This window comes from Acipenser ruthenus, chromosome 6 (assembly GCF_902713425.1).
Source record: "Acipenser ruthenus chromosome 6, fAciRut3.2 maternal haplotype, whole genome shotgun sequence".
In the NCBI taxonomy this organism is placed as follows: Eukaryota; Metazoa; Chordata; class Actinopteri; order Acipenseriformes; family Acipenseridae; genus Acipenser; species Acipenser ruthenus.
Genome location: NC_081194.1, coordinates 82,396,283 through 82,422,735, shown reverse-complemented (window position 1 = coordinate 82,422,735; position 26,453 = coordinate 82,396,283). Strand labels below are relative to the sequence as shown.

General features: G+C 44.3%; 1 protein-coding gene across 3 annotated transcripts in view; it reads right to left on the bottom strand.

Annotated features, from left to right (window-relative positions):
- The window catches only part of LOC117411033 (kinesin-like protein KIF26B), a 189,723-nt gene that overhangs the window by 34,649 nt on the left and 128,621 nt on the right, over positions 1–26,453 (bottom strand). For all 3 annotated transcript variants that reach the window (XM_059025914.1, XM_059025913.1, XM_059025912.1), the window contains exon 6: positions 780–980. In XM_059025914.1, coding sequence (XP_058881897.1) covers positions 780–980 — 201 coding nt within the window. The remainder of the gene's footprint in view (positions 1–779; positions 981–26,453) is intronic.

Below are 26,453 nucleotides of genomic sequence, written 5' to 3'. Positions count from 1 at the left end.
CCCCTTTCACTAACCTGCGAGGCATCACAGAGTAATAATGTGACATGTGCACCCCTTTCACTAACCTGCGAGGCATCACAGAGTAATAATGTGACGTGTGCACCCCTTTCACTAACCTGCGAGGCATCATAGAGTAATAATGTGACGTGTGCACCCCTTTCACTAACCTGCGAGGCATCATAGAGTAATAATGTGACATGTGCACCCCTTTCGCTAACCTGCGAGGCATCACAGAGTAATAATGTGACGTGTGCACCCCTTTCACTAACCTGCGAGGCATCATAGAGTAATAATGTGACATGTGCACCCCTTTCACTAACCTGCGAGGCATCACAGAGTAATAATGTGACGTGTGCACCCCTTTCACTAACCTGCGAGGCATCATAGAGTAATAATGTGACATGTGCACCCCTTTCACTAACCTGCGAGGCATCACAGAGTAATAATGTGACATGTGCACCCCTTTCACTAACCTGCGAGGCATCATAGAGTAATAATGTGACGTTTGCACCCCTTTCACTAACCTGCGAGGCATCACAGAGTAATAATGTGACGTGTGCACCCCTTTCACTAACCTGCGAGGCATCATAGAGTAATAATGTGACGTGTGCACCCCTTTCACTAACCTGCGAGGCATCATAGAGTAATAATGTGACGTGTGCACCCCTTTCACTAACCTGCGAGGCATCACAGAGTAATAATGTGACATGTGCACCCCTTTCACTAACCTGCGAGGCATCACAGAGTAATAATGTGACATGTGCACCCCTTTCACTAACCTGCGAGGCATCATGTGGGAAGACTGCATCAAAGGCGAACATCTTCGGTGGCACCTGGCTGCCCCGCGTAGTATTCTGGGGGCCGTTGGTGGCTGGGTCAAACAGGGTGATCTGCTTTTTACGGGGGTCGACTTTCAAGAAGGAATTGGACTCTGAGGTGACCCCTGCTGGGGCTGGGCAGATTCGCAGCATGACTTTCACCTGGAAGGAAGACAATGTTATACTAGCAGTATCCACAGCTGCTAATGTAGCCTCACTGTCATCTACTGTATGTTCCCACTGGCTGTTCACACATGATTTTGAAGGGATGATAACCAAAGCTTCACAATTTGTTTTTCTTACCCCTCATTAAAATATAACCACATTCTCGAAAGTCTTATTGTTTTGGGTTTGCTATCTTTTTTGCTTTCCAGTCTTTATTATTACTTTGATTGCAGTGCAGCCCATTTAATCTGCCACAGTTTCATGATTGACTTCCTGTGCTGTAGGTAACAGGACTCCATGTGGTGTCTGCTGTGCAGACGGGTCCTATTACCTGAAGCAAAACTGTGGCAAGAAAAACTGATCAACAGCAAAACAATATGGGTGAGAATGTTCGCAAGAATTTGTATTTATTTAAAAAAAAACATTTTAAACCTTGGTTATGACCTCTTTATAAGAGTGACACAGTTTTTCTTGTCCTCTGTTTTTTCTCATCTGGTTTTTCTCATCCTCTATTTTTTCTCATCCTCTGTTTTTTCTCATCCTCTGGTTTTTCTCGTCCTCTGGTTTTTCTCGTCCTCTGGTTTTTCTCATCCTCGGGTTTTTCTTGTCTGGTTTTTCTCGTCCTCTGTTTTTTTCTCGTCCTCTGGTTTTTTCTTGTCCTCTGGTTTTTCTCGTCTGGTTTTTCTCGTCCTCTGTTTTTTCTCGTCCTCTGGTTTTTCTCATCTGTTTTTTTCTCGTCCTCTGGTTTTTCTCATCCTCTATTTTTTCTCGTCCTCTGTTTTTTCTCGTCCTCTGGTTTTTCTCATCCTCTGGTTTTTCTCGTCCTCTGGTTTTTCTCATCCTCTGTTTTTTCTTGTCCTCTGGTTTTTCTTGTCCTCTGTTTTTTCTCGTCCTCTGGTTTTTCTCATCCTCGGGTTTTTCTTGTCCTCTGGTTTTTCTCATCCTCGGGTTTTTCTTGTCCTCTGGTTTTTCTCATCTGTTTTTTTCTCGTCCTCTGGTTTTTCTCATCCTCTATTTTTTCTCGTCCTCTGTTTTTTCTCGTCCTCTGGTTTTCTCATCCTCTGGTTTTTCTTGTCCTCTGGTTTTTCTTGTCCTCTGTTTTTTCTTGTCCTCTGGTTTTTCTCATCCTCTGGTTTTTCTCGTCCTCGGGTTTTTCTCGTCCTCTGTTTTTTCTCATCCTCTGGTTTTTCTCGTCTTCTGGTTTTTCTCGTCCTCTGGTTTTTCTCGTCCTCTGGTTTTTCTCGTCTGGTTTTTCTCGTCCTCTGGTTTTTCTCGTCCTCTGGTTTTTCTCATCTGTTTTTTTCTCGTCCTCTGTTTTTTCTTGTCCTCTGTTTTTTCTCGTCCTCTGGTTTTTTCTTGTCCTCTGGTTTTTCTCATCTGTTTTTCTCTCGGCCTCTGTTTTTTCTTGTCCTCTGGTTTTTCTCGTCCTCTGGTTTTTCTCGTCCTCGGGTTTTTCTCGTCCTCTGTTTTTTCTTGTCCTCTGGTTTTTCTCATCCTCTGGTTTTTTCTCATCCTCTGGTTTTCCTCGTCTGGTTTTTCTCGTCCTTGGGTTTTTCTTGCCTGTTTTTTCTCTTCCTCTGGTTTTTCTCATCCTCTGGTTTTTCAAGCCTGTTTTTTCTCATCCTCTGGTTTTCCTCGTCTGGTTTTTTCTCGTCCTCGGGTTTTTCATGTCTGTTTTTTCTCATCCTCTGGTTTTCCTCGTCTGGTTTTTCTAGTCCTCGGGTTTTTCTTGCCTGTTTTTTCTCGTCCTCGGGTTTTTCTTGCCTGTTTTTTCTCTTCCTCTGGTTTTCCTCATCTGTTTTTCTCATCCTCTGGTTTTCCTCGTCTGGTTTTTCCCGTCCTCTGGTTTTTCTTGCCTGTTTTTTCTCATCCTCTGGTTTTTCTCGTCCTCTGGTTTTTCTCGTCCTCTGGTTTTTTCGTCCTTGTGAATGTACTGTCACAGTTGGGTTTCTATTGGCTGGGGGTTACGTGATTAAAATTCTAGATCAAAGGCAATGAAGTACAACTGACTGAAGAAGCAGTACTCTGCACAGACTCACTAGCTTGACAAGTAAACAGCCACCTCTCTCTGACCTGCATCACAGCACTGTTCCCACAAACAAACGGGCAGCCACTTCTTTCCTGTAATTCCTGGCGGTGTTCTTGTTTTGCTCTGACATCAGTTATTTGTTTAAGATGTTTCTCTTTGCGTTGACTGCAATACACTGGTGAGAGGTGCAGCGAGTTTGGAAATACAAAGGGATATTCAAAGCGTGAACTCTACTCTTCAGTGAACTTCTGGTTTTTGAAAGAATTTTACAGTTTGTTTCTCATTTTGTCATTTTCTCTATTAAAAAAATCGGACTAGTGCATGTATTCCAGTTAAAGACTTGAGTACATGCACTGAAACCGGGGTCTTACATTGGAAGTGTAATATCCTAAGTCAAATGTATTTGTTTTTTTATATAGATTGTGAATGCAAAGATTGAACCGGAATATAGGTTTTATAGTTTGTCAGACAAAATCAATTTTTTGAATGAATAACTTTGTGTAATTAATATTATTTATTATTATTTATTTATTAACAGACGCCCTTGAATTAATACTGTTTAATTCAACTCGACAGGTAACACTTTAAAATAATTGCCACAAATTCATAATGAATTCCGTCTGAATACCAAATGAATAATAACTGAATCTCTTACACCCACCAGGGATTGTGAGAAGTGTTAATTCATGCATGAATGCCTGCCTTTATACACTCGTCCAACATCATTTGTTACAAAGGAACATGGAATGAATAGGGGTAATTAAATCCACATGAATTAACAGGGCTGAATTCAAAATGAATTACTGTACCTCAGAACTCAGAGGAAGTGCATATGATATTCACGTGTTATTCCTGTGGTATTCAGGTGCTATTTCTGTGGTATTTGGGTGTTATTATTATTATTATTATTTATTTCTTAGCAGACGCCCTTATCCAGGGTGATACAATGACTTTGGTTCAAGCAAGTACAAGTGTGACAAAATACGATTCAATAACGGAGCAGATAACAGTGTCAGTGATAGTTACATCAGGATATAATTAAAAACAAAATACTACAGATTAAATAACACTTGACAGATTACAGTACTCTAAAGTACAGGATTAAATGCAGTAAAATAGGGGGCAGATAAGAGCAAGTAAAGCGCATTTAAGGAAGGGTGATAAGTCTCCCCAGGGGAAAAACAGAGGAGTTCTACAGGTGCTTTCTGAAGAGTTGAGTCTTGAGGAGGCACCAGAAGGTGGTCAGGGACTGGGCAGTCCTGACATCTGTAGGAAGGTCATTCCACCACTGCGAGGCGAGGGTGGAGAAGGAGCGGGCTCTGGAGGCAGGGGAGCGTAAAGGAGGTAGAGCCAGTCTTCTAGTGCAGGCGGAGCGGAGAGGTCGAGTGGGGGTGTAGGGAGAGATGAGAGTCTGGAGGTAGCTGGGTGCAGTCTGGTCAAGGCATCTGTAGGCTAGTATAAGAGTCTTGAACTGGATGCGAGCGGTGATCGGGAGCCAGTGGAGTAGTGGAGTTGTGTGGGAGAAGCGAGGCAGAGAGAACACCAGGCAAGCAGCGGAGTTCTGGATGAGCTGGAGAGGACGGGTGGTATTCAGATGGTATTCCTGTGGTATTCAGGTGGTATTCCTGTGGTATTCAGGTGTTATTCCTGGTATTCAGTGGTATTCCTGTGGTATTCAGGTGTTATTCCTGTGGTATTCAGGTGCTATTTATGTGGTATTCAGGTGGTATTTCTGTGGTATTCAGGTGTTATTCCTGTGGTATTCAGTGGTATTCCTGTGGTATTCAGGTGCTATTTCTGTGGTATTCAGGTGGTATTCCTGTGGTATTCCGGTGGTATTCAGGTGTTATTCCTGGTATTCAGGTGTTATTCCTGTGGTATTCAGGTGGTATTTCTGTGGTATTCCTGTGGTATTCAGGTGTTATTCCTGTGGTATTCAGTGGTATTCCTGTGGTATTCAGGTGCTATTTCTGTGGTATTCAGGTGGTATTTCTGTGGTATTCAGGTGGTATTCCTGTGGTATTCAGGTGGTATTCCTGTGGTATTCCTGTGGTATTCAGGTGTTATTCCTGGTATTCAGGTGTTATTCCTGTGGTATTCAGGTGGTATTTCTGTGGTATTCCTGTGGTATTCAGGTGTTATTCCTGTGGTATTCAGTGGTATTCCTGTGGTATTCAGGTGCTATTTCTGTGGTATTCCTGTGGTATTCAGGTGGTATTTCTGTGGTATTCAGATGGTATTCCTGTGGTATTCAGGTGTTATTCCTGTGGTATTCTGTGGTATTCCTGTGGTATTCAGGTGTTATTCCTGTGGTATTCAGTGGTATTCCTGTGGTATTCAGGTGCTATTTCTGTGGTATTCAGGTGGTATTCCTGGGGTATTCAGATGTTATTCCTGTGGTATTACAAAACAGATATTGGCTCCTCACTAAGTAGTCCCATTCCCCCCACACTCCCCATGTGCCAGTAAGTACAGTTGGGTCAGACAGAGGGTGTGGAGCCCCAGTGCACCAAATCAGTTCAAACCTGTGTCTCCAGGGTTTCCATGATCAGTCACCATGCCAGTCCTTTCAGCAGCAGCTTTTTTAATATTCAAGTTGACCTGGGACTTGTTTCCCTACTGAAACAGTCAGAAAAGGCTTTTATGAGCTATTAATTACTGGGGCTTTTTGTTACAGTTTTCGCAGTGCATGATATTAAATAGCAAACACCTAATTAGACGAGATAAATCAAATGCCAAATTTTAGGGAAGGAAATTGGCTTTTCATGCCTCATTTCCTGTGCACCATTGTTCTTTTATTCTAGGCTTGCATGTGCACTAATCCCTTGTAATTAGAAGATACCAGTTTGTGATTAACAAGGCCACTCAGACTGACTGCTGAAAAAATGAGTTGCCGGCTTCCAGCAATGTCAGTGCTTGTACGCCAGGAGCCCTCATTTCACTCAGAATAATTCGTCACAGGCTTCCAGCAGTGTCAGCCCTTGCACGGTTCTCTAATAAATATTATCAGTTTGTTTCTGTGCAGGTCTCATATGGCAAGATACGAAATGCATATGCTAAGGCAACCTATAGCGTCTCCTCAGTAACACACTGCTTATAAGAAGAAAATAACTATTTTATTGTGAATTCAATCCTGAACCAGAGTCATCAATACAAACTAAACTGTGTACAGTTTAGGAAATGATTGGCTGCAATATGGAGGAGACAAGTGTCTCTGGGCAATTTTCTTTAATAAAGTTCTACCAATGTGGCACATCTGCCAATGCCTGGTCATTGTCTTTTAATTCAAAGTGCATCATATTCTATACACTGTAGAGGGTATTAGCAAGTCACTATTCTGATATCACCAATATCCCGTCCAGCCTGTATCCTGTCTGTCAAGCTCTGCTTCTCTGCACCTCACAGGAGACATGTTGTTATGAGACTCCTTTATATTCAGTAGAGTACAGGGTCTTTAACAGCATGTACTCGTCATCAGCCATTGAAGCAGAACACCAGAGCGTTCCCCTGGCACTCTGTCATGATGATCACACAGCAGCAACATGGATACCATTACAATTGAAATGTGTGTCTACATTGTCAGTTACATTTATTCTTATTACATTATTTCAGCAGCATACAACCCCAAACTGCATGTCTATTATAGTCATATGACACGAGGGTCTGAATAAGCTGTTACATGTCTCAGTACTGTAATAATGTATAACACCACCAGCCCAGTATTAGACAAATTAGATGGGGTTTTATTTATGATGATTTAAATGTTCTCAACATGTTGTGTCCTACTCAGAAAGTTTTAACTTTCACAAATACACCCAGGAGACTGATAACAATGTCATTTAGGAATGAGATGAGTAACTGTATTTGAGCACAGAAGGAGCATCCCTTCCTACCACATACTGGTCTGGATAATAATGGGAGAACCCACTAAAGACGACCCTGCCAATCACTGTCCTTCTCTCTGATTCTCCCCGCCTTTCTCCTGAATACAATCAATACACCTAACATTAAATCTGCAACATCCTAACTTAATCTTGCACCCAATGGAAACAGTATACACTGTAGAACTGGCATTGAAAAATGTTTGCTCTTCTAAATATCAAAGTGTTTTTGGTTGAAGATCGCTCCACTGACTGTTTACCCCAATTTGAATGTTGCCTCACCACTGCAACTCACATTGTGACTCAGGAAGACACATGATCAGCAGCCGGCCTCTATTCACGCTGCCTATTCATTGACCTTTCAAAGCTAAGCTGTGGATGGTTCCATGTGACTGAAGCCCGGAGGCGAGAGATCATTCTGACAGGTCTCCCCTTGCTCTCGTCTGGCCTCTGACAGGTGGTGAGGTGAACCAGCACCAAACAATGTTCCTCTATAATCCGCAAGAATGCAAAGTAATGCAGCGCTCCCTATGGGTCCCCAGCCAAGATGAGTAACTCAGTAAAATTAGCAATATAACTGTACCAGCTGCAAAATCAGCAACTCAGTGAGATCAGCAATATAACTGTACCAGCTGCAAAATCAGCAACTCAGTAAAATTAGCAATACAACTGTTCCAGCTGCAAGATGAGCAACTCAGTAAAATTAGCAATATAACTGTACCAGCTGCAAAATCAGCAACTCAGTGAGATCAGCAATATAACTGTACCAGCTGCAAAATCAGCAACTCAGTAAAATTAGCAATATAACTGTACCAGCTGCAAGATGAGCAACTCAGTAAAATTAGCAATATAACTGTACCAGCTGCAAAATCAGCAACTCAGTGAGATCAGCAATATAACTGTACCAGCTGCAAGATGAGCAACTCAGTAAAATTAGCAATATAACTGTACCAGCTGCAAAATCAGCAACTCAGTGAAATTAGCAATATAACTGTACCAGCTGCAAGATGAGCAACTCAGTAAAATTAGCAATATAACTGTACCAGCTGCAAGATGAGCAACTCAGTAAAATTAGCAATATAACTGTACCAGCTGCAAAATCAGCAACTCAGTGAGATCAGCAATATAACTGTACCAGCTGCAAGATGAGCAACTCAGTAAAATTAGCAATATAACTGTACCAGCTGCAAAATCAGCAACTCAGTGAAATTAGCAATATAACTGTACCAGCTGCAAGATGAGCAACTCAGTAAAATTAGCAATATAACTGTACCAGCTGCAAGATGAGCAACTGTGGCAAAGTGGTAATGACGTGCAGGTGAGTGCAGTGCAGAATAATCACACAGACCAACGTTGATACAGGTGCAAGGGTGTTTATTTAAATTAATAAATGTCCAGAGCCTCAAGGCAAAACCTGTAAATAATAATGGTGCTGGAAGTGATATAGCGGCGTATATCACTTCTCGTTATAATCCTACGGGTTTGACCCGCAACCCCAAAGTCCAATTCCGACACCCACACTAAACACAAACACAAAGACAGTGCGTGATTCAAGTGCTAAAAGGTGCAAACAACAGACAGTTCCAGTAGTGAAAAGGTGAGTGGTGAAGTCCGGGTTTGTCGCTGGCCTGCGGCTGCAGCTCCGGATCGTGCTCAGTAATCTTTAGTGAAACAACACACAAGACACACAGTGTTAGGACACAGACACAAAACACTCACGGTCGATTTCACAAACGGGCTCCTTCTTGGTCATATAATTTAACCATATGCAAAGGAACAGATCACTCAAGCCATGCCCCCTATTTATACCCTCGCCCATGACCCCGAGGTTAACGAGCGCATCCGCTCCTCCAGTCCTCGGATGCCACGCCGCTTACCGTCTGGGTCACTGAGCTCGGGTGCCATGGCTCCGCCCCCTTCCGAACTGACCGACTTCCATCTACCCTACGGAATAAATTGTCGTGCCATTTCATTAAGGGTACTCTGTTCCTCGTATACCGTGCTCTCACAGGTCGAGAGGGAGATCTAACACTAAGACTCATTCGATCTCTGTCACATATCCCACCGCTCAGAGTGGAGCCGAAGGAACACTCGGCTAAACCTACCTTTCCCATTACTCCCCCCTCCCGGGAAAAATAATCCGCATTTTGGTGGTCTTTCCCTGCACGGTGTACCATATGGTACATGAAGGGCTGCAATGCCAGATACCACCGAGTTATCCGGGCATTGCTGTCCTTCATTGTGCTTAACCACTTGAGTGGGGCGTGGTCAGTGACAAGATCAAATGAGTGTCCCAGCAGGTAGTATCTTAAAGAGTGAGTAGCCCATTTCATGGCCAAACACTCTTTTTCGACGACGGAGTAGTTGCGCTCCCGAGGGAGCATTTTTTTACTTATGTACAAAACAGGGTGTTCTACTCCGCCTACCATTTGAGACAGGACTGCACCCAAACCGACATCCGAAGCATCGGTGTGGAGGATGAATCTCTTAGTGAAGTCTGGAGTGATGAGAGCAGGGGCCTGGCAAAGTCTCTGCTTAACAGTATTAAACGCCCCCTGACATTCTTCTGACCATTTAATTAAATTTGGTGCGCTCTTTTTGGTGAGGTCAACTAAGGGATTAACCACTGTGGCATACTCGGGGATAAAGCGGCGGTAATAACCGGCTAACCCCAGTAGCGACCGCACTTGAGCCTTGGTTTTGGGGATTGCCGCGTCTACCAAGGCCTGGACCTTGGAGACAACGGGTTTCACCCTGCCATTCCCCATTACAAATCCCAAATATTGTGTTTCTCTTTTGGCAAACGCACATTTTCGCAAGTTAGCTGTCAGCCGGGCTGCCCTTAGAGACTGAAGGACGGCTGTGATCCTAGCCAAATGCTCTCGCCAGGTGGAGCTGTAAATGACCACATCATCAATATACGCTGCCGCATATTCACGATGTGGGTGTAAAACCTGGTCCATCAGTCTCTGGAAGGCAGCAGGCGCACCATGTAACCCAAACGGCATGGTTGTAAAATGAAACAGCCCCTCTGGTGTTGAAAATGCGGTTTTCTCTCTAGACCTACGAGTTAACGGGATCTGCCAATATCCTTTCGTCAGATCCAGAGTGGAGATGAACCTCGCCGTCCCCAGTCTATCTAGGAGTTCGTCGACCCGAGGCATGGGATACGCATCAAACTTGGCAATAGCGTTTACCTTGCGGAAATCAACGCAGAAGCGGTTGGTGCCGTCCTTTTTGGCCACTATCACAATTGGACTGCACCACTCGCTCCTGGAAGGCTCAATCACCCCAAGTTCGAGCATGTCCCATACCTCTTTGCGAACGCCACTCCGTCGACTTTCCGGGACCCGGTAAGGTCTCTCTCGCACTGTGACACCTGGGGGAGAGATAATGTCATATTCAGCGAGGTTAGTTCTACCGGGCGTGTTAGAAAAAACATCGCTAAATTCCTCAATTAACCTGCGTAGTTCACGTTGCTGATCAGGAAGTAACTGTTCCCCCATCGAAATGTTCTTTGTGCTAGAGGGTTGTAGCACGGGCCTTAAATCATCCTCTATATTGCCTGGGGCTATAAATAACACCTCTCTTGCCTGCCAGGGCTTTAATAAATTTATGTGATAAATTTCTTTTTTGTTACGGCGATCGGGCTGTTTAATTTCGTAATTCACCTTTCCTATAGCCCGAATCACCTCATATGGCCCTTGCCATTTAGCACATAGTTTGGATTCCGCTGAGGGAAGTAGCAGCATTACCTTGTCTCCCGGTCGAAAAGTTCGGATTAATGCATTTTGATTGTAATGCTGCTGTTGTCGATGCTGAGCCGATCTGAGATTGTCTTGGGCCAAACGACCGACCAAATCTAGGCGATCTCTCAGTAGGAGCACATGCTGCACTACATTTTTGGACGAGCCTTTGTGCTCCTCCCACCCCTCTCTCAACAGATCGAGGATGCAGCGAGGCTGTCGGCCGTACAAGAGCTCGAAGGGGGAGAACCCTGTCGAACTCTGCGGCACCTCTCTCACTGCAAAAAGGAGGTAGGGAAGGAGCGATGCCCAATGTTTTTGCTCCTGATTCACAAATCGTCTCAGCATCGCCTTTAGAGTCTGATTAAAACGTTCCACCAAACCGTCCGTCTGTGGATGGTAAACCGACGTTCTGATGGGACGTATTTTTAGTAATTTATATACCTGCTGTAGCGTATTTGACAAGAAATTAGTTCCATGATCAGTCAATATCTCGTTGGGGATCCCTACTCTTGCCATAATCTGCACTAGTTCTTTGGCTATCGCAGCAGCACTAGTGGACCTCAATGGAACTGCCTCTGGGTATCGCGTTGCGTAATCTACCACCACTAATATATGCGTATACCCGGAGTCAGAAGGTAGCAAAGGGCCGACTATGTCCACTGCGATGCGTTCAAAGGGGGTGGAAATAATCGGCAGTGGGACCAAAGGGGCGGGGCGCACTCGACCCGGCGCTACTCTCTGGCAGTCTGGGCATGTGGCTACATATTTCGACACTTCTTTATAAACACCTGGCCAAAAGAATCGAGCCAATATCCGTTCCCTTGTCTTGTCAACTCCGAGGTGCCCCGCAAAAGGGATATCATGCGCCAGCCTCATGACCTCCAGCCGACAAGACGGGGGAACCAATAATTGTGTTACAGGATGTCCTGTGCCCGCGGCAAGGTTTACCCTATATAGTAATTGCCCCTTGATAATGAAGTGTGGAAATACTAGTGCCCCAGCGCCTTCAACATCCTTACCTTCAATGGACCGGACCTGTCCCCGAATGTGCACCAGTGATGGGTCATTGTCCTGCTCCCACACTAGGTTCACATTCGAGTGCCACATGTCCGGTATATTGAGCGGGGCGGGAGTAACATCTACCCTTGATGGCCCAGTAACCTCGCCCTCTCGGTCACACTGCGTTCCGACCCCCTTTGACTGACGTTTTTCACCGTTATAACAGGCTCCCACCAGCCCCCAGCCTTGTCTCATTAACGCTCCCTCCCATTTCCGCAGCCTTCTCTCTTTGTTTGTTTTTTTCGGCCGGAACAGGGAAGAGAACATTTCCGCTTGAAAGGGAAAAACATTACCAATCATTTCCCCTTCTACTTTTTCTGCCACATTTGCGTGTATGGCCGGGACTGCCCTTAATTTCAATAAATCTTTATAGTTGGGCCAGTCCCGACCCAGAATAATGGGATGTGGTAACCTTTCCGCTACCCCAACTACCAGGGAACGTTTCATCGGACCGACCGATAAATATGCTTTTACTGTGGGGTATGTTGCCGTGTCTCCATGGATACAGGAGATCGCCACCTGACCTTGTGGCTGCCACACCATACCGCCTAAGAGAGATGCTCTAATTAAGGTCTGACCACACCCTGTGTCCACTAATGCATGGGTTTTCACATTTTCAAAAATCACCTTAACAATACAAGGCCCCTCCCGACCATTTTTCCCTCGCTCACCCGCTTCAGATGCCAGATTACAGACGGCCACGTCACACTCCATCGCAGATGGGCATGACCTAGCCTGATGTCCCGGCTGGCGGCACCTAAAACAGGTAGGGGGAAAGGAGGGCACAGTGTTAAATGGTCTGTCCCGCTGCTGGTATGGCAACGGGGCAGGGGCAGCACCTCTACCCCCGCTGGGGGCCGACCTTGGTCTCCATGAAGAGGAGGCAAGGTCGCCCATTGGGGTTGGTGCTCTCGGAGGTCGTTGAACCGGTCCTGGTGGTGGGGCTGATGGAGCAGAGAGAGGAGGTGGGGCTCGGCTGCTCCGTTGAGGTAGCGGGGTGAGTAGCCCGGTCTGGGCGGATACCAGGGAGTCCTCGAAGTCCTCAGCGAGCTTGACTGCCTGTTCCAGGGTGTCGGGGTTGTGGCGCCGTATCCATCCTTGGGTCTCGGCGCCGACCACATGACAAAACTGCTCAATGACGATGGCCTCCCCCATCTGGGCAGTTGTTTTTAGCGCCGGGGTGAGCCAGTGTATCATGTGGTCACAGAGCTTCTGCGCGACCACCCTGGGGCGTACGTTCGGGGACCTCCTGTACTCCCTGAACCTCACTCGGTGCGTTTCCTCCGTAATGTTAAGACGGCGGAGAATAGCCAGCTTTACCAGGTCATATTGAGCGGCGTCGTCATCCCCCATCGCCTGGTAGGCTGCCTGCGCTTCCCCAATCAGGCAGGGTCCCAGCTGGCTTGCCCAGAACTGTCGGGGCCATGACGCGGTGGTAGCCAGCCGCTCAAATGCCACCAGGTATGCCTCTGGATCATCATCCGCCGTCATTTTATGCGTCCTGGCTTTGGGCGCTATGAAGCCGCGTTCCGCTGATGCTGTGGGAGGTATTGCCAGCCCGACCCTCTCGATCAGCGCAGTGTACCTCTCCTCTCTCCGTCTTTCCTCCCCCTCCCGTCTGCTGTCCAGCTGCTCCAGCAGCACCGACAGTGTTGCGTAGTCCATCCTTACTTCTGACAACCACGTGTGGCAAAGTGGTAATGACATGCAGGTGAGTGCAGTGCAGAATAATCACACAGACCAACGTTGATACAGGTGCAAGGGTGTTTATTTAAATTAATAAATGTCCAGAGCCTCAAGGCAAAACCTGTAAATAATAATGGTGCTGGAAGTGATATAGCGGCGTATATCACTTCTCGTTATAATCCTACGGGTTTGACCCGCAACCCCAAAGTCCCGTTCCGACACCCACACTAAACACAAACACAAAGACAGTGCGTGATTCAAGTGCTAAAAGGTGCAAACAACAGACAGTTCCAGTAGTGAAAAGGTGAGTGGTGAAGTCCGGGTTTGTCGCTGGCCTGCGGCTGCAGCTCCGGATCGTGCTCAGTAATCTTTAGTGAAACAACACACAAGACACACAGTGTTAGGACACAGACACAAAACACTCACGGTCGATTTCACAAACGGGCTCCTTCTTGGTCATATAATTTAACCATATGCAAAGGAACAGATCACTCAAGCCATGCCCCCTATTTATACCCTCGCCCATGACCCCGAGGTTAACGAGCGCATCCGCTCCTCCAGTCCTCGGATGCCACGCCGCTTACCGTCTGGGTCACTGAGCTCGGGTGCCATGGCTCCGCCCCCTTCCGAACTGACCGACTTCCATCTACCCTACGGAATAAATTGTCGTGCCATTTCATTAAGGGTACTCTGTTCCTCGTATACCGTGCTCTCACAGGTCGAGAGGGAGATCTAACACTAAGACTCATTCGATCTCTGTCACAGCAACTCAGTAAAATTAGCAATATAACTGTACCAGCTGCAAGATGAGCAACTCAGTGAAACCTGCTACAACGGTACCAGCTGCAAGATCTTGCAGCTGGAAAGCCTCTTCATTTGCCTGTTTTTTAATTTCAGTGATGGAAGCACTAATTATGTGATGAAACATGTTTGTTAGGGAATTGTAGTATTAAAACATAAACCAGTATGTACAATACTGAAAAATGCACAATTCGGACACTTAAGAAGTCTAGGTACAGCCTTTCACACTGTATGTTGTATATAGAGGAAAGTTATTGATACTGTATAGTATACTGTTTCTGTCATAACTCTATTTGGACACAAATGTACAAAACAGCCGATTTCTCCAGTTAATGCTAATGTTAGTCCTCACTTTGCTCTCATGTCAGTCTGCTAGGTCATGTCACATGTTAGTCCTCAATTTGCTGTCAGGTTAGTCTGCTAGGTCATGTCACATGTTAGTCCTCAATTTGCTGTCAGGTTAGTCTGCTAGGTCATGTCACATGTTAGTCCTCACTTTGCTGTCAGGTTAGTCTGCTAGGTCATGTCACATGTTAGTCCTCACTTTGCTGTCAGGTTAGTCTGCTAGGTCATGTCACATGTTAGTCCTCACTTTGCTGTCAGGTTAGTCTGCTAGGTCATGTCACATGTTAGTCCTCACTTTGCTGTCAGGTTAGTCTGCTAGGTCATGTCACATGTTAGTCCTCACTCTGCTCTCATGTCAGTCTGCTAGGTCATGTCACATGTTAGTCCTCACTTTGCTCTCATGTCAGTCTGCTAGGTCATGTCACATGTTAGTCCTCACTTTGCTCTCATGTCAGTCTGCTAGGTCATGTCACATGTTAGTCCTCACTCTGCTCTCATGTCAGTCTGCTAGGTCATGTCACATGTTAGTCCTCAATTTGCTCTCATGTGCAAATAAGCAGAATAAGCGAGATAAGCAGAAAATAGAACCACACAAGCAAACAGGAACATTGTTGTATTTAAAAGTGTGTCGTGTCATACATTCTAATATGCTTTCTGAATATAATTGCATGCAGTCTAATATGCTTTCTGAATATAATTGCATGAATTATTTACACCCCAGGGAATTATACGCAGAAAAAATCAAAATTATTCTAAATGATGTTGTATCTCTGTACAAGTACGTGCAACGCAACGCAAGTATTGTGCAGTTGTATTGGGTTCTTCTCTCATACTGGGTATCAAAATACTAGCATAAGTTAAAAAATAAATAAATAAATAAGTAGAAAACAATGGAATTTGCAAAACTGGAAATGGCCCGTACAGTTGCCAAAAAACGAATTCTTCCAGCAGCTTTGGATATGGTTTGTACAATTTTCGATGAGAAGACTGCAGAAAAATTGAAAGGTATATGTTACATTGCGGAGCATTTGGAAGCCCAGCTTATTACTCAGTTACAGTCAGCTGGTAACTTTGCTAGCTATCCAACTTGACAAGTCTACTGATATTTCAAATTGTGCTACAGTGTTAGTTCACGTGAGGTGTGTATGGCAAGATGACTTAATGGAAGATTTGCTGTGTTGTTTGTCTTTACCTACCACTACAACATGAGAAAAGATATGTGAAGCACTGACTGACTCATAGTTGGAAAATACAAATTGGATTGGGCTTTGCAAAGGAATTACAAGTGATGGTGCAGCAAATATCACAGGTAAGTAGAGTGAAAAGAATATCCGAAGCACCTGGTGGATGGAATCACTGTTTCATTCGCCACAAAGCTTTGGCATCCAAGGGTATTGCCCCTGATCTCATGGCAGTGCTGAAGGAAGTAGTGACATTGTTAACTTTATTAAAGTACGCTCCCTGAACAGCAGCTTTTTGAAGTTTTTTGCAGAGCTTACTCATTTACTGTTTCACACGGAAATCAGGTGACTGCCACGGGGCAGAGTGCCAACACGAGTATACGAACTCAGGAATGCCACGTCTCTGAGACGTTAAAAAAATTCTTTAAAATACCCATTCACACAGCACGAAACTGCGCAATCTATGCCGGTATAATATCGTCATAACCCTTTCACACAGCCAAAGGGATCATGTGAGTACAACTTTCAAACCTGTCAGTCAAGAGATCGTTTTCATGGCAACGCCGATTTGCCCATGAATTACAACATCACGCACCATCCCTTCTATTTGTGTATTCACCTCCTTGTCAGCCCGTAATGTTAACAGTTCCTTAACTTATTTCAATTACAACCTCATTCTTGATCAGCCTCTGTATTTGAAAAAAATGAAAGCGTGTAACACCGACAACAAAAATACCCAACACGTTAGGTATACAGTCACATGGGACACGCCCACTATAGCGCTTCAGTGCTGGCATAGCCTTTCACGCAGGAGTTGAGACGGTTCAGTGCTATCTCTGAACCACCTCGCGAGGAGATTCAGAGACGGCATAAAACATGACACCATAAAACATGATGGCTCTGTGACGGTATAGGCAATTCACATTGACCAAAGTGCAACATCAGTGGCTGAGACCTCTAGAGGAGCGCAAGGCTGAGACCTCCAGAGGAGCTGAGACCTCCAGAGGAGCACAAGGCTGAAACCTCCAAAGTAGCTGAGACCTCCAGAGGAGCTGAGACCTCCAGAGGAGCGCGAGGTTGAGACCTCCAAAGTAGCTGAGACCTCCAGAGGAGCACAAGGCTGAGACCTCCAAAGTAGCTGAGACCTCCAGAGGAGCTGAGAATGCTGGGAATGAAGCATGAAGTATACTGGAATAACTGTTACGTCCTCCTATAAATGTTTGCTATGGTAAATTTGCATGCACATTCAGCAGTTTTACAGTACAGTGCTAGCTCTGCACCCAGTCTTGGCTTTCATACCTGCCCTTGTTCAGATATATTATTGGCTAGGTGTTATTGTTTCTGCTGGTGCTGATGGTAACTGGCAATCTTCTATAATGTTTTTTTTTTCTCCTGTGCTTGCTTTTATAGTACATTTCTCCTTTGTTGCTGTTTCCAGAAAACCTACAACTGCATCAGAATGTACCCATGCTGCTATATTGATTGACCCGTTAAAATATTATCTCAACATTGCCCCTGGCAACCAAAACTTGAAACATTAAGTTTTTGCAGTCTGGCATTCTAACCCAAGGTCCATCATGTTTCTGTCTTCAGGGTACACTAGCACTGGAATCAGTAACAACATCGGCAGTCTGGAGTGCATAGAGTACTGCGTTAACCTTTCCAGGGTGCACTGTACAACACAGTACTCAGCTATTTGACCTCCCCTGGATACTCATGTAGATATGGAGGTGGGCTGCTAACCTTGCTTGGCTGGCAGCTGAAATGGGAAGCGAAGGTCTTTATATAAACGTCTCTAAGGTTTTTATATTGCATTATTGGAAAGTGGGTAAGGAATGGGACTGGTCTACGCTATTGCTTGCTTAGGATAGAAATGATGCCCAGTGATTTACTACCTCTCATTTTGTCTCAGTTGAATAATGCTAATATAACTTAGTTTTAGTATTTTGGATTTTGGATACTAATCAATATGAACAATGTAATGAAAAAACAGAAATCCCCACAAGCATATACAGTACAGTGTAATTCACCTTACCAATTAACGTATCGGAAATCCAAACCCAATCCTGAACCATCAGGAACGTATTGGAAATCCAAACCCAATCCTGAACCATCAGGAACGTATTGGAAATCCAAACCCAATCCTGAACCATCAGGAACGTATTGGAAATCCAAACCCAATCCTGGGACAGTGCTGTGGTTCTTTGCTGTGGTTCTATTTAGCCTGTGAGGCTTTTCCTGTCAATCTCATGATTGGGATTTTGAGCCCCTCTGTGTGCACAGTTCAGTGCAGCTCCTGGCTGGTCACTCATTTGTTACAATGGAGACCAGGCAATAATAAAGTAAGCACTGCTTGTAATCTCATTGCTGTCTGACATGAACGCTACAGGGCTTGATGTTGTTGGTGGAGCCGTTCAAAATGTTTTGTTTTTTCTTGGGGTCATCTATCTTATATGTCTTGTCCAGGTGACTGATTTATTGAGAAAAATCCTACACAAAGCGAAATAAACAAACAAACAACAAAACAGAATTGGAACACAAGTCTGCGTGGGTCCCATGCATGTGCTCTGCCACTGTGCTATCTATCCCACTGACTAGCTATGGAAAATGCACTTTGAATATCAGGCCATCGATAACGCCTGTGATTTCTGCACATGAGAACCCTCACCTTCATTAGGAAACTGGTCTATACTAAAGATAGCATGTCACCCGTTGTGTTGATTAATAATAACATTAGCCTTCCCAGGTTATTCCACTGGGACAGAAGAGGCTGACTAGGCCAAAAAAACTCACATTCTCTGTCCCTGTTTCTACTCACTGCATTGATTTGCTTTATAAGACAAAATCATTCTGAAGGAGATAAAAATGTAATCTTTCGAGAAACACCAAACACTTCTTCAATAGGTAGAAATCAGCACACCTCACACAAAGGCATATCCTGGAGGCATGTATTGTCATCTTTTGTTTAGAAAGTGACCCAGAGAAAATTGATTATTTTGGATGTATAGCTTGACACTTAAAGTTCCCTCAGGGCAAGGATACATTAGCTAATGTGGACTGTACTTTTTGGCACGTTCATTAGGCTGTCCAAAACGCAACATGACTTTATTTGATGTTGGCTGATGGCAGTCATAGATAATTACCTGTAAAATGAGCAATTTTAATTTCCTACATAGCGCTGGGTTTTCTTTTGTAATATATGCTTTCAAACAGATGACACCCTGAAGCAAGTCAACAGACCTTTTAGAGTTGCAAAAAATGGGCATCACTCGGGCCCAGTCTGGTGTCGTCTGTCATCTGTGTGTGTAAATAAGTTATTGATTGAACATAAGAACATAAGAAGAATATAAGAAAGTTTACAAACAAGAGGAGGCCATTCGACCCACCTTGCTCATTTGGTTGTTAGTAGCTTATTGATCCCAGAATCTCATCAAGCAGCTTCTTGAAGGATCCCAGGGTGTCAGCTTCAACAACATTACTGGGGAGTTGGTTCCAGACCCTCACAATTCTCTGTGTAAAAAAGTGCATCCTATCTTCTGTTCTGAATGCCCCTTTATCTAATCTCCATTTGTGGCCCCTGGTCCTTGTTTCTTTTTTCAGGTCGAAAAAGTCCCCTGGGTCGACATTGCCAATACCTTTTAGAATTTTGAATGCTTGAATCAGATCGTCGTGTAGTCTTCTTTGTTCCAGACTGAATAGATTCAATTATTTTAGCCTGTCTGCATATGACATGCTTTTTAAACCAGGAATAATTCTGGTCGCTCTTCTTTGCACTCTTTCTAGAGCAGCAATATCCTTTTTGTAGCGAGGTGACCAGAACTGAACACAATATTCTAGATGAGGTCTTACTAATGCATTGTAAAGTTTTAACATTACCTCCCTTGATTTAAATTCAACACTTCTCACAATATATCCGAGCATCTTGTTGGCCTTTTTTATAGCTTCCCCACATTGTCTAGATGAAGACATTTCTGAGTCAACATAAACTCCTACAGGTAGTGGACAAAAAAATGGAAACACCAATGTAAGTCATTTAATAGGGCATTGGGCCACTATGGTATCCCGCTCTGTGCAGTTCTCGGCCGACCGTTTTTGAGGAAACTGGCTGCGTTTGAAAGTTTGAAAGAAAATAAAAAGGGCATAAAAAAGGTACATTAGCTTGCAGGAATTCAATGACATTTTTTAACTGTTCCCTGTAAATGCCACAATTTGCATTTTATATTACCAAGAGTAAACCAATATGATAGCTGACCTCTACAGGTTACAATGCAATTCCAACTGCATGGATGAACTCCAGCACCCACATTCTCAGAGTGACTCAGAAGGCAAGGTCGACAGCCATACTGTAACTACCGCTGCACTTGAAAGTAGCAAGTTTAGTTTCTCCTCTTAGCTTGAAGGTTAAAAATCAATATGAATGAATGACTCATTGTGTGTTTTACTATCTTCCAAAAAAGAAAAAAAAGATATATTTCTTACTTTTAGACAAACAATATCAATTAATAAATCACTGTAATGTACCAGTTACTATAAAGACAGGCATGTGAAATAAACAATGTTCATCACCTTCTTGCTTCTATTTCATTAACATGTGCAATGTTTGTATAAACCAGCACTCTTTTGTTTTGATGATCCACTGCCAGAATGACAAGTCACAGCAGTGTCTCCAGTGATTTGTTATGATCCCCTAGCAAAGCAGAAAGATACACAGGCTGGTCTGCAGACAGGAAGACAACAAATCTAAAGCATTAGCCGCTTGACGTGAGGATTTGCATTTACTTGGCCTGTCACAATCCCAGTAGAAGAAGCGTCTTAATAAGAATGTGGAATGGAATTGGAATGTCACAATCCCAGTAGAAGAAGCGTCTTAATAAGAATGTGGAATGGAATTGGAATGTCACAATCCCAGTAGCAGAAGCGTCTTAATAAGAATGTGGAATGGAATTGGAATGTCACAATCCCAGTAGAAGAAGCGTCTTAATAAGAATGTGGAATGGAATTGGAATGTCACAATCCCAGTAGCAGAAGCGTCTTAATAAGAATGTGGAATGGAATTGGAATGTCACAATCCCAGTAGAAGAAGCGTCTTAATAAGAATGTGGAATGGAATTGGAATGTCACAATCCCAGTAAAAGAAGCGTCTTAATAAGAATGGGGAACAGAACTTGCATTCTCTGCACAAACAGCGCGCTGGATCAGGAGAGGCTCTTTTGAAATTGAAACAAGATGTAAATACCAGGGCTGCAATGCCTGCCTTGTGCTGGTTACTACCAGCTGGGCTGCTGAAGATCAACATCAGGTAACAGGCAGAGATGAGCACTTTAATATCCACCACATCAAATACTGTGCACCGTACATTACTGTCACACATTATACAATAACCTTCATTTCATTAGAGTCTTTCATTAAAAATGATTGTCAATTTTATAAATAAATTAAATAGTATATCAGTGGTTACAGTGTTATACTGGAGAAAAATGACAAATACCTTAATGCTTAATTGTGACAGAAATAGAATGATTCTTGGTGGTAAATCTCCCTCCTGACCTGTGAGGGCACGAAGTAAAGGGAACAGAGTACCCTGGACTGGATGGCTGGACTAGTCGGTCATCTAGAAAGGGGGCGAAGCTTCAATGCACTAACTCATCAACCCGGAAGGGAAACGATGTGGCAGCCACGGTTTGGAGGAGCGGCTGCAATCGTTTACCAAGGGGTCATGCGTGACGGTACAAATAGGGGATGGACCGAGGTGATCTGTTCCTTCGTTTATGTTTAAGGAACGACCCAGAAGGACCAGTGTTTATATATCGTACGTAGCGTTTTGTTTGTTTCTCTAATTTGTTACTTGTTGTTATTAGTAGATGGCTAACATGTTCCGGAGCTGTCGCCAGAGGTCAGCACTAACCCGGACATCACTGCACCTGTATCACGATATAAACTGTATTTACACCACGAGCACTACAGCACACACCCAGGACTGGTGACCTTTGACTGTGTTTATTATTTGGGACTGCAAACCCTTTATTTAGAACAGTGCAAAACACATTGCTGTGCATTGCCTGGGATTATTATTTACGGTCACCAGACCAGGATTATAATTAAACCTCCTTGCACTTTGGATTCTTGTTGTCTGCCTTTCATTGATCACCGCATCACTCCTGCAACTGCACACTGCAAGCCACTTTGCCACATTAATATACCAAGTTCTGTCAGCAAGTGGATTACATTGTAATGATGGTGCTGGTATCCTTATGTAGTGTACCAACAAATACAAACAATGATAACTGTGTGCAGGTATTCAATGACAACACAGCATCAACAAATACAAACAATGATAACTGTGTGCAGGTATTCAATGACAACACAGCATCAACAAATACAAACAATGATAACTGTGTGCAGGTATTCAATGACAACACAGCATCAACAAATACAAACAATGATAACTGTGTGCAGGTATTCAATGACAACACAACATCAACAAATACAAACAATGAAAACTGTGTGCAGGTATTCAATGACAACACAGCATCAACAAATACAAACAATGAAAACTGTGTGCAGGTATTCAATGACAACACAACATAAAAAGCTAAAAGTCTGGGGTCCCCGAATGGCTCACCTGGTAAATCATTCCTGTGCGACGTGCACGGTGAGTCATACATTATTATTATTTATTATTATTTATTTCTTAGCAGACGCCCTTATCCAGGGCGACTTACAGTCGTAAACAAAAATATATTTCAAGAATCACAGTACAACCAGAATACAACCAGAGATCGCAGGTTCGAATCCTGGTTGTGCGAGGCAGCCGGTCTTCGCTGGGGATTCCATGGGGGGGGCCGCATTGGCTTTGGCGCTCCAGGGGTTGGGGAGGTGGGATCCGGCTTAGACTGTTTCATCGCTCTGCAGCGACCCCTACAGGCCAGGCACTGGGTGAGCTTGGGGGCAGAGATTTGCTGGGCTGGTCTTTGTCCTCCAGAGGCCGGTAGCCTCCGCTCTCGAGTCCCTGGGTGTAAAAAGATGCCGATTGGCCCATGGGATTGGAGGACGCCCACTGAGCCTCGGGTCCCTGCCACCACCATGCACAGACAGGAAGCATGATATCATCAACAATCAAGCAAAAGCCTTATAAATGAATTCTAGACTATTAGGGACCACTCATTTACAACTAAAGTAAGATAAAAAAAAATGTTGCTATCAGTGAGCTCTCAATGTTCCAGTAAATGCTTTTTATCTACAGTATACACTGTGGGAGACTCAAGATACTAACTTAGCATGATAGTATGTACTATATATTACTGTGTGCTGTGTAACCTGCAGCATTTTTCTGTCTCATAATAATTCATTAGAACTAAACGTTTCTTACAAGAATGTCCTGGGCCTGTGTTTTGTTATTATTTAAAATGATACCATAGTCATGAACACACAGCCCCTGAAGTCTCTCCGACGTTCATGGATAATTACTAGTTACAAGTCATCAACAATGGAAAGCCCTGTATATAAAGGTGGTATTATTCAGTTACTGAGATGTGCCTGATGAGTCTACAACACATACTGCCGGAAAATATCTCCACAGGACAGCCTTTCAATGTGCTTTAAAATAAGCTTTCCTGGCTCTTTTCTGCTGAAGAATGCTTCTCATGATAAAGAAACTCTATGCTTCTCTCTGCAGACAAGGTGAGTCCACTGAGAATCCCGTCCTGCTTCTCTCTGCAGACAAGGTGAGTCCACTGAGAATCCCATCCTGCTTCTCATTGCAGACAAGGTGAGTCCACTGAGAATCCCATCCTGCTTCTCACTGCAGACAAGGTGAGTCCACTGAGAATCCCGTCCCCTTGTCTGTGTTGATATTTACTTTCTACTAGTCCTATTCTAAAGCCCAGCACATCTGCACATGTTGTTATCAATCACTCAGCATGTTTTACCATCTGTGTGGGCAGCTTTTGGGAATCAATACTTTCAGATCCTCAGCCAGAATTTTCTTTTGCACTTTTCTGCAGCAGTGATAGCATTTTAAAACCAGAGATTAGGTTGTTTAAAATAAATGAAGAGGCTTAAACCAGACTGTCCAGGCTTAGCTGTGTGAGCTGGCATCATCTTATGAAGAATGGCTGACAGCACACCTTCATTCAGAATAATGTTCTTCCCCATGATCAGCTAGTTGTACCAGACAGTGTTGTGTGATGCACTGGCATTCCGGATTCTGTGCCCTGTCGTGTGGTTTAGAGGCTCGCTTCCAGTGCACAGGGTCGCCGGGTCACGCCCAGCCTCCTCCCTGTTATATACAGTGTTGTGTGATGCACTGCCATTCCGGATTCTGTGCCCTGTCGTGTGGTTTAGAGGCTCGCTTCCAGCGCACAGGGTCGCCGGGTCACGCCCAGCCTCCTCCCTGTTACATAGTGATGCCCTTGCTACAAGGTCTTACAAGTAGGACTTTGCAATGAAAAATGATGCTTTTCAGTATTTCAGAATACTTCATTCTACATAGTATTATTTCCCTGTACATCAGTGTGAGTTTTGTCCTGTTGCTGTTAACTGTCTTGTGGAAATAGATTTTTAAAATGCCAATAGCAGACAAACTCAGGCTGTATAGTAAAACCCTTCCATTCTCTGTAGTACATCCTCTGAACTGCAGCTTCCCATTGACATTATACTACCGGGGCTCCCATTCACTGCTGTGCAGAAACCTGCTCTCAGATAATCTCACAGTGAAAATGTCCACAAAGATTACATCACAATACCAATTCATAAACAAAATACCAGACTCATTACATAGAAAAGTCTGGATTTTCCAAAACACAGAACAATAAAAGCACAATGGAGATTATGCTGAACATTTCAGGAATGCTCTAATAGTGGTTCCTCACAATAACAATAATGATAATGTAGACCAGGGGTCTCCACCCCTGGTTCTGGAGAGCCCCAGTCCTGCATCTGGAACACATGTTAATCTTGACTAATTAAGCCAATAATTGGTGCAATTAAATAACTAAGAGCTCAGTTGAAACGAAACCCAGCAGACCCAGTAGCTCTGCAGGCCTGGGGCTGGAGACCCTTGACATAGGCATTGCATTCAAATCCTGAATCCAGTTCTAATAGCAATAAATGTTGTTATTTTCATTCTTTCATTTTCAATATTCAGGCTATGTCACTTTACTCAACTCAAAGGACCTGGAAACCATTACGTGACCAATCAATAAAATACACACTGTCTCCTCTGTGCCCCCCGCAGGTAAAGTTCATTCCATCTTTCAGAGCTGCATCATGGAAAAGATGACTGATCACAGCCTACAGCCACAGCAGCCTCCCACTGACTTCCAGCTCACACAGTATGAAAAGATAGGGCCCATTAATGATCTTTAACAACAAATGAAAGACAAGGTCAGTATTGACCAAGCCTGTCCACACAATGCATGAGTTATTATATGAACAAAGCCTTTAATTGTTACCTGCTGTGCTTTCACACAGAATCTCCCTCCAGCATGGAGGACGATATTATTTGTGTATGCAATAGATAGACAGATCAATAAACCATGAGAAATAAATCTGTAGTACTGGAAATCATTTCTCAACAGCCCTGCATAGATATAAACACAAGGTATTGGGCACACCCCAGATATTACCAGCTAGTTTTCCCACAGAAGATTGGACATTGCTAATTGGACTGTGGAGATTCAATGTGCAGTCAATAGCAGGGCAGGTCATGAGAAAACACAGTAGACAAACTAGGCACCACAGTTCCAGTAATTAATGGTGGTGAATCTGTGCAGTACTCTTTCAACACTGTGGCTGACAGTCAGCAAAATTATAAAAATGAACTACAATAAATATGGAAAAGAAAAAAAATGAAAAGAAAAAACAAAAACAGTAACATCATAAATCAATTTGTGATTAAGACATGTGTCTTATTTGTCTATCCGGCAAAGCAGCGCACACATCACACCACCCCTTTCCAGTCAATACACCACTCAGTGCGACTCATGCAAGACAGTTCCAGCAGCGCACACATCACACCACCCCTTTCCAGTCATTACACCACTCAGTGCGACTCATGCAAGACAGTTCCAGCAGCGCACACATCACACCACCCCTTTCCAGTCACTACACCACTCAGTGCGACTCATGCAAGACAGTTCCAGCAGCGCACACACCACACCACCCCTTTCCAGTCACTACACCACTCAGTGCGACTCATGCAAGACAGTTCCAGCAGCGCACACACCACACCACCCCTTTCCAGTCACTACACCACTCAGTGCGACTCATGCAAGACAGTTCTAGCAGCGCACACATCACACCACCCCTTTCCAGTCATTACACCACTCAGTGCGACTCATGCAAGACAGTTCCAGCAGCGCACACATCACACCACCCCTTTCCAGTCACTACACCACTCAGTGCGACTCATGCAAGACAGTTCCAGCAGCGCACACACCACACCACCCCTTTCCAGTCACTACACCACTCAGTGCGACTCATGCAAGACAGTTCCAGCAGCGCACACATCACACCACCCCTTTCCAGTCACTACACCACTCAGTGCCACTCATGCAAGACAGTTCCAGCAGCGCACACATCACACCACCCCTTTCCAGTCACTACACCACTCAGTGCGACTCATGCAAGACAGTTCCAGCAGCGCACACATCACACCACCCCTTTCCAGTCACTACACCACTCAGTGCGACTCATGCAAGACAGTTCCAGCAGCGCACACACCACACCACCCCTTTCCA